Source organism: Capsicum annuum, chromosome 1 (assembly GCF_002878395.1).
Source record: "Capsicum annuum cultivar UCD-10X-F1 chromosome 1, UCD10Xv1.1, whole genome shotgun sequence".
Classification (NCBI taxonomy): domain Eukaryota; kingdom Viridiplantae; phylum Streptophyta; class Magnoliopsida; order Solanales; family Solanaceae; genus Capsicum; species Capsicum annuum.
In genome coordinates, this window is record NC_061111.1 from 18,744,881 (window position 1) to 18,754,432 (window position 9,552).

General features: G+C 35.6%; 1 protein-coding gene across 1 annotated transcript; it reads right to left on the bottom strand.

Annotated features, from left to right (window-relative positions):
* Nucleotides 1-1,439: 1,439 nt before the first annotated feature.
* Nucleotides 1,440-3,372, bottom strand: LOC107856078 (probable aspartic proteinase GIP2). The gene has a single exon (XM_016701070.2). The coding sequence runs from the start codon at nucleotides 3,108-3,110 to the stop codon at nucleotides 1,782-1,784; it is 1,329 nt and encodes a 442-aa protein (XP_016556556.1). The 5' UTR covers nucleotides 3,111-3,372; the 3' UTR covers nucleotides 1,440-1,781.
* Nucleotides 3,373-9,552: the final 6,180 nt, after the last annotated feature.

A 9,552-nucleotide genomic window follows, 5' to 3' on the forward strand; every position in this document is an offset into this window, starting at 1 on the left:
CTTGTCCTTTAATACTTCCTTCTTTTCAATATCCTTCTTCATGGGTTATTGAGGTCCATCGATAATTATATTCCATAGTTCGTAGTCCACAGCCTGAAGGAAATCTTTCATCCTTTCTTTCCATCCTAAGTAGTATTGTCCCTTGAACAACGGAGGCCTATTGATGTCTTGTCCTTCGTAGTATCCAGTAGGTGGTGTAGAATTCATCTTGAATCTTATCTTAAGGTGTTATCCTTCACAAGATAACCCGCTTTGATACCACTTGTTAAGAATTCGTGCCCTACTGATTACCTTATTTTCGCCTAACTGTTGCTTATCGATGGAACGGGTTGCCTAACGTGTTCCACTGACGTGTTCTAAGGAAGTAGTGAAACAAAAAGTAAAGAACACAATGATTTTTACGTGGAAAACACCCGGCTCAAAAAGGTGTAAAAAACCACGACCTGCACCTCAACAGGATTTAACCCTAACTTCACTAAATAACTCTGAGCCTCAACAACGACTGATTACAAAACTCTTGTAACCAACAAATAAGAATTATAAACTCTAATCCCTATAACTCAACAACTAGGAATTATAAACTCTAATTCCTAACTACACACACCTCCCAAGGTATGATTTCCCAAAGTCTCTGAGTTTTTCCCAACTCAAAGACTAGCTCCTAATTCAGTTTATAACACACTGAAACTAATATTACATCAATAGCTCAAACACAATGAACAACTCTAAAAATCAACGCTAAAATTCTTAGTTGGATTCTGTACTGAGGACCAGGTTCTTCAACGTGTTTCTTCAGTGTTTGAGTAGCACTTCGTAAAGTCAATCTGTCGATTGTGCTTTTCTGCTTTTTAAGTGCGTAAATTATTCTGACTGCTGCATCTTCTATTTAAGCACAGCTCTCCAAAGAGTCATTCTTTATTTTAAACTCCTCCTTTAATTAGAACTCTCATTGTATAGAGTTTTACTTCAAGTGAGGCTCTTTCTTTAATTCCAACTCTTGTTTCCTTAGTGTTGTAGTAAAACTCCAACTCTTTTAAATCAGAACATGTTTATTTATTAGAATCTTTCTCTTCCCACACATAGGACTCTTCAAGATATACTCAGAAGTGAAACTCTTTCTTCACGTAGGACTCCTTTTTCAACTCAAATTGCTTTTCCTTATCATTAAGTGTTTGAATCAAATTCAACTTGTTATATTCCCCATATGATCAGTAGCTTGAGTATATCAGAATTAGGCTTGCTTATTCATTCTTGTCTTTAAGTAATCTTGTCGGCATCTATCAGTAAAACTGGAAATCTGCTTTCCTATGCGGGGACCAACTCAAGTAACATGTTTCATTCATGTGTCAGTTTGTCAATCATCAAAACTACATAGTACCCAACACACGGGTATACAAAGTGTATATACACATCATAGTAATAGATTTAATACAATTTTATTTGATAAAAGAATACGACGACCTTCAACTTCACATGGCAAATACTATCACAATATTAGCTTATTGAGTTAGCATCTTGACATCATTAATTGAAGATTGCAACTACATATGAAGATTATTGAATAAGAAATATATACAGAGAAGTAATATGACCCCTTTCCTTAATTAGTCAGCAAGCCTTTTTCACATCATTAATTAAGTCAACAAGAAACACAAATGACAATTTTCCTCTCTAAAAATATCGCCACACACGTATCGGATCCTCCAAAAATATACTACAATTGTAGGATTCAATACACACCAGTCAACATCTTTGAAGAGTCCGAGCAACATATCAATTTTCTAAGCATAATTGTGATTTGAACACATAGTTTGATGGAAAAAAAGTGAGTTACTAAAACCAATTCTGCTTCTTGCAAGATCAAATTCAACAAGGTTGTCCTGCATTTGATACCCACCAATAACAATTGCTTGTCCTGATACTTTTTTCCTTTCAACAAATGCTAGACATATAACATCGTTACTAACTTTTATTAACGAATTCGCTCCAATAATCGTCCAATAAACGTTTGCCTTCTGGAATACGAGGTTAATTTCAGGTGCATTGTAACCTAGTCGTGACATGCCAATATATGTCGAGTTGAAACATGTTTTAAAAGGTTGCACTGCAGGTACTTTTTTCACCTCTTTCGACATTTCACTCACAAAACTTTTACTTACAACATCGTAAATAGAAGCCTCCAATTCAGTATAAGGAATGGCCGTGCTGATTCTCGTTCCACCTTCTTCATTTTCATCCAAGGTGAGTAACGTCTTATTTAATCGCAAATTTTTTCCGTTAATTCTAACGGAAGAAACTTGAATGTAATATTCTGGGGAAGCGCGATTGATACGTACATAATGTGGGTAGGTTATGGTAAAATAACGCGGTTGGGTGATTATAGGTGTGTAGATTAGATCTCGCGATGCATCATATGCAAGGCTAATGAAATAAGGGCTATGGCCGATGAAAATTACGCCATTTCGTTTAGTTGATGAGCTCAAACAAATGGCGAATTGTCTGCTGAATTTAAAATTTGATGCAAGTTGAGTAGCAAATGATACTGGACTCTGCTGGCCAAAACCAACCATTCCCTTAACATTTTTGCCTAAATTTTGTGTCAAATTGGACGCAGCACAACTAAAGATAAAATTTGGCACAGTTGCAATAGGGCCTGGAATTGATCCATTAATTGATTGGATTGATAAAACATCGTCCGCGATTTCACCATCAGTATAGCTATTAGGACTTGTAACAACGTTATAACACGCGTTGTTGTTGCAACCTGGTCGTGTTGTGTTATTTCCATAACAATTTCCACAGGATGTTGACCTAGCAAGACTACATTGCCTCGAATTGCAACGAGCGGGGTTGTACGTTGAGCTTTTGTAGCCATTTTCACAATCCACCCATAGGCTTTCACCACCAATATGGATGGCAAGTTTAAGAGGGACAAGAGGTGTTCTTTGGTGAATTTTTGTAATGTATTGTAGGCTGGATGGATCTTTTTTGACTAAAAGGAATAAAGTTTTAGGTTGGAAATTGGATTTTGATAAACTAGTGGATGTGATGAGGAGAAAACAAAAGTGAAAAAGGTAGAACCTAGAGGATGACATAGGAAATAATTTCATGATAAAGGAGAAGATATGAAATCTTTGGATATATCTTAGGCATGTATATATAGCTAAAGGATGTGATTTATTTATGAAAAAATAATATTTTGCCAGCTAATTATTCTGTTGAATAAGAGTGATTCCTCGTGTGCATTATATATTCAACTGGAGAAGTTTTTTTGACAAGTAATATACACGTCATCGTGTGAAAAAAATTAATTTCATAAGTGTTATAACAAGCAACATACCATATTTTCATTTTAGATCTCATATCTTAAGGAGGCTTTTCTGTAGATATTATTTGGATAACTTTATAGTGTAAAATGATGAATGAGATGAATCTTGAAGGACGAGAATCCTAGATTCCTTATAATGTTTAGAAAATTCTCTTCAAAGCTTAATTTGGCATGATATCATAGTCAAGTCTATTAGGCCTGATGTTGACATCCCGGATCGTGTGAGAAATAAGACGAGCAATCATCCTCTTATTGAATTAACCGTTGATCTGTGAGTTAGATCTAATGCCTAATTTGACATTAAACATTATTTACACTAGTTATGTATAACATTTAAAGTTTTAAACTAAACTAACATGTTGCTTTCAATCTCAACAAGTTGTAAGTGTACTCTAATTATAACGCCAGTTATGGAATAATGGAAGCCATGTGGATATTTGACCAGCTCCTTTTTCTTCCCCGTTAATTATTATTGTATGTACTTCTAATTAAGCTTTGCTTCCCAAAAAAGGAAGTTGCAAATTGCACATCTTTTTTCCTTGTGTCCCTCTAATTGGATAAGTTCCAAATGGTTATCTAGCCAGGCAGCCAGCTAGTAGCTCTTCTCAATATACTTAATTTTCACTTTTACAAAAATGTCTCTGTCTAATTGACATTCAAGTAACTTAAACTACCAACAAGGGTAGTGGTGCCATGGTTGGATTCAGCGTCCACTCTTAATTACTAAAGGTCTCGGGTTTGAGCTTTTTTAAATGAAAAACTATGCAATGCGCAAATTCAAATGTAGTTGGACCCAATATAAATACCAAATATTGGGTGAAATTTAGTTGAGCCCCAAACAGTGCAATGCTTTTGGTTGTTCATGTTATCCCAATTTGTGTAAATATTCTCCAAACTATTGAGTCATCATTCAAAATATTACGTCTTTCTTGGTTATCCTTCCAACTACAAAGGATACAAATGTTTTGATACTACAACCGACAAAGTATTTATCTCTAGGCATGTTAGGTGTTGGGTTATTGGGTCTTTTTCCCTTTCTATGTGGATAAATGAAGCCCAATTTGGACCAATCCACTTTTTTTCATAGGCCTATTACTAGGGACATATATTGATCATTTTTAGGTCTTATTCACTATCACAAAAAGAGTTTTTCACCAGCCAAAGAGAGAAAAATAGTGCAGATTTTCGCACCCCAAATTTCAGCCACAGTTGGTAACTTCAAATTACGATTTCCACTTTGTTTCTTGTCTGATTGAGCTGATTTTTGGACAGCTTGTTTCTCTCATCTCAATCTTTGATTAGGAACTGGCGGAGGTGGATTTGGTGGCCTGTAGATTTTGTTCTTTATTTTCAAACAGTAGCTACATTTTGGTGTTTTCACTCCTTTTATTCTCTAGTTTTTGGTGTTGTCGTTTATGTATTGTTGCTTGTTGTTTGGCACTTGTTTGGTGGCCGTTTTGGAGAACAATATTGTAACTCTTTGGTGATTATAGTGGAAGTTTGGTCCTGTGATTTTTTACTCTTACACTGAAGGGTGTTCCACGTAAATTGGTGTCTCTTGTTCTTCGTTTTATTATTGCCTTATCGTATTTTTGTGGTGATTTATTTTTTGCCATATTATTTTATTTTTCTTGTCTCCTCTTGGTTCAAATTGAGAGGGAAAGTTTAGACTTGAGTATTCTTCCGCTGCTACCCTATTGGGCTCTTTCGTAGTGCCCCTATCTTTCCCAACAAAGTGGTATCAGAGCGTTGGTTGTTATTGATTGTTGATTTGAACGATGGAAGCAAACATAATCAAGATGGTATATTTGAATGGTAGTAACTATCACACTTGGAAAGGCAAGATGAAAGATCTTCTTTTTATCAAGAAAATGCATTTTACCTGTGTTTGCGTCTACGAAACCTCAATCCATGACAGATGAGGATTGAAAATTTGAGCACCTATAGGTTTGTGGCTATATTGGACAATGGGTTGAAGATAATATTAGAAATCATATTGTGAATGAGACACATGCCAGAAGTTTGTGGGACAAGATTGAGACACTTTATGCTTCAAAATCTGGCAATAACAAGTTGTTTCTGCTTAAGAAATTGATGAATATCAGGTATAAAGAGGGCAGTCCTATTTCTGATCATATAAATAACTTTTAGGGTGTCCTTGACCAGCTATCCTGAACGGGTGTAAAGTTCGATGAAGAAATTCAGGGACCTTGGCTTCTTAATACTCTGTCCGACTCTTGGGAAACTCTTCGAGTTTCTTTGACTAATTCTGCTCCTGGTGTATTATAACTATGGAATATGTTAAGAGTGGTGTCTTGAATGAAGAGATGAGAAGAAGATCTCAGGCCTCATCTTCTTCATCTTCACACTCTGATGTTTTGATTACTGAAGAAAAGGGGAGAAACAAATCTAAAGGTTCGAATGATAGAGATAAAAGTAGAAGCAAGTCGAGGTCCAAATTGAAGAATGTTACATGTGACTATTGCAACAAAAAGGGCATATCATGAAATATTGTTACAAGCATAAGAGAGATATGAGACGACAAAAGAACGAAGGTGATAATGAAAATCGTGTTGCAGTTGTTGATGTGATGATCTTCTTGTTGCTTGTGGTGAGAATGTCATTAATCTTGTTCGTGATGAGTTTAGCTGATTTGTGGATTCTGGTGCTACTTCTCATGTTATGCCAAAGAAGGAATTATTTTCTTCTTATACTCCAGGTAATTTTGGGATGCTGAAAATGGGCAATAATGATGAAGTTAAAGTACTTGGCATTGGCACTATTTTTTTGGAAAGTAACAATGGTTCCAAACTAGTTCTGAATAATGTCAAGCATGCTCCAGGTGTTTGCCTAAATTTGATTTTTATAGGAAACCTTGATGATAGAGGTTATGTTAACGCCCTTAGTGCTGGCCAGTGAAAGCTTACTAGAGGTTCGATGATTGTGGCTCAAGGTGACAAGTTATCTAACTTGTACATAGTTTAGGGCTCTACTTCTAAAGGCTTGATAAACTTGGTGGGGAATGATACTTCATTAGAGTTGTGGCATAGAAGGTTGAGTCATATGAGTGAGAAGGAGATTGATAGTTTGGATAAGAAAAATTTGCTTTCTGGAGTAAAACAATCAAAGTTGAAGAAGTGTGTTCATTGCTTAGCCAGTAAATAGAAAATAGTTTCTTTTCAGAGTCATTTGCCTTTAAGAAAGATTGATTTGCTGGAGTTGGTACATTCTAATTTGTGTGGTCCTTTTAAAGCAAGGTCTCATGGTGGTGCACTTTACTTTGTGACTTTTATTGATGATCATTCTCGCAAACTCTGGGTATTTTCTTTGAAGTCCAAAGATCAAGTACTTGATGTGTTCAAGGATTCTCAGGCCTTGGTTGAGAGGCAAACAGGGAGGAAAGTGAAATGCATCCGCTCAGATAATGGTGGTGAGATGTATTCTTTCGGATGCTAAGCTGCCAGATTTCTTTTAGGCAGAAGCACTTAATACTGTTGCTTATGTTATCAATTTATCTCCTGCTGTTGCTTTGGATGGTGATGTCCCTGACAGAGTTTGGTCTGGTAAGAATATTTTTTATGATTATCTTAGAGTCTTTGGGTGTAAATATTTTGTGCATGTTCCTAAGGATGAAAGGTCAAAGTTGGATGTTAAAACTAGGCAGTGTATCTTCATTGGTTAGGGTCAAGATGAATTTAGCTATCGTTTCTATGATCCAGTTGAGAAGAAACTTGTTAGAAGCCGTGATGTTGTGTTCTTTGAAGACCAAACAATTGAAGATTTTGACAAAGATGAGAAGGTTGATTCTCAAAGTAGTGAGAGCCTAGTTGATATTGATCCAGTTCCTTTGACTATTGCTTCAAAAAAAATTTTTCATGATAATGAAAATCAAGTTGATAATGAAGATGATGTTAATGTTTAGAATGACCAGTATGATGTTGTTGATGCTCCAGTGCAAGTTGATATAGTTGATCAGCAACCAGTTCTTGATGTTCCAGAGAGTTCTCTCAGACGATCTACTAGAGAGAGAATACCTTCATCTCATTATTCTTCCAGTGAGTATAAACTCTTGACTGACGGGGGAGAACCTGAGAGTCTTGATGAGCCCATGGAAAGTGAAGAAAAAGAAAAGTGGTTTGATGCTATGGAAGATGAAATTAAATCATTGCATGATAATCGTACCTTTGATTTGGTTAAGCTACCTAAAGATAAAAAAGTTTTGAAAAACATGTGGATTTTTTGGGTGAAGCATGAAGATGGTAACCCAGTTCCATGGTATAAAGCTAGATTAGTTGTGAAGGGATTTAACCAGAAAAAAGAGAGTTGATTTTGATGAGCTATTCTCTCCAGTTGTGAAGATGTCATCCGTTCGTGTGGTTCTAGTCTTAGCTGCAAGTCTAGATTTAGAGGTTGAGCAAATGGATGTTAAAACTATTTTTCTCCATGGTAACTTAGATGAAGAAATTTATATGGAGCAACCCAAAGGTTTTGAAGTCAAGGAAAAAAGAGAATTATGTTTGCAAATTGAAGAAGAACTTGTATGGTTTGAAACAAGCTCCTAGGCAGTGGTACAGGAAGTTTGGTTCCTTTATGAGTCAGTAAGGCTTCAAGAAGACTACCTCAGACCATTGTATTTTTGTGTAAAAATCCTCTGATGGTGACTTTATTCTTGTGTTGCTTTATGTTGATGACATGCTTGTTGTTGGTCATAATGCTTGCAAGATTCAAAAGTTGAAGCAAGAGTGGAGTAAGTCTTTTTCTATAAAAGACTTAGGACCAGCAAGGCAGATTCTTGGCATGCAGATTGTTTGTAATAGGAAGGCCAAGAAGTTGTGGTTATCATAAGAGAAGTACATTCAGAAAGTACTTCAAAGGTTCAACATGGATAAGGCTAAGGTTGTCAGTACTCCTTTAGCTATGCACTTCAAATTGAGCATGAAGTAGTGTCCTTCTAGTGATGATGAGAAGGATGATATGGAGAAAGTTCCTTATACTTCAGTCGTTGGTAGTTTGATGTATGCAATGGTTTGCACAAGACCGTATCTTTCTCATGTTGTTGGTATTGTTAGCCGTTTTATTTTTAATCCGGGAAGAGAACATTGGAATGCTGTGAAGTGGATTATGAGATATCTTTGTAGAACTTCTAGTCTGAGTTTGTGTTTTGGTATAGGGAAGCCTATTCTTTGTGGTTATACTGATTCAGATATATCCGGTGATGTTGATTAGGGGTGTGCATCGGTCGGTTCGATTCGATTTTACGTGTTATTGGCTCGGTTTATCGATTTTTGATTTTTAAATATGTAAAACCAATAACCAACCAATAAGATATTTTCTTATTGGTTTTTGGTCCTTAACGGTTCGGTTTTCGGTTTAACCAATAAGAAAATACTTATAAAATAGAAATAGTAACAACTAACATAAAAAAATAAAATCTAAATTACCGCCAAAACCTACACAATGCATTTTAGTTTACAAGAATCTTCAAACTTGAACTGAATGTTAGTTAGGAAAAAAGTTGAATCATAATTGTTGGAAGTTATAAATGCTTTAAGCTTTTTATTACGATAATAGCCGAACTTTATACTGTGCCTTTGTTGTCCTAAATAGGCTAATACTTGGTCAATCACTGAATTATGAATTAGTAGTGCATATAATCTATATACATACACACACACACATATATATATATAGAGAGAGATAGATAGATAGATAGATAGATAGATAGATAGATAGATATATATAGAGAGAGAGAGAGAGAGAAAGAGAGAGAGATAGATAGAGAAAGAGAGAGAGAGAGAGAGAGATAGAGAAAAAGAGAGAGATAGAGATTTAAATATATTGCATAAATAGGGATAAAACAGTAACTTAGTGTATCCTTATTGGGTTATCGGTTTAACCGATAACCCAATAAGCTAAATTCGATACCGAACCGTTTACCCAATAAATTTTTTTATAAAACCAATAAAAAACCGTTAACCCAATAACCCAATAACATTTTTATCGATTCAGTTTATCGGTCGGTTCGGTTTTTGCACAGTCCTAATATTGATACTCGCAAGTCTACTTCAGGGTATTTGGTTACTTTTACAGAGGGAGTTGTGTCTTGGCAATCTAGTTGCAAAAATGTGTTGCTCTATCTACTATAGAAGCTGAGCTTATTACAGCCGTTGAAGATTGTAAAGAATTATTTTGGATGAAGAGATTCTCGGGGGAACTTGGTGTTG

Bases quoted from the DNA above. Each gene is read 5' to 3' on its own strand.
- LOC107856078 (XM_016701070.2), bottom strand. From the start codon at position 3,110: ATGAAATTATTTCCTATGTCATCCTCTAGGTTCTACCTTTTTCACTTT.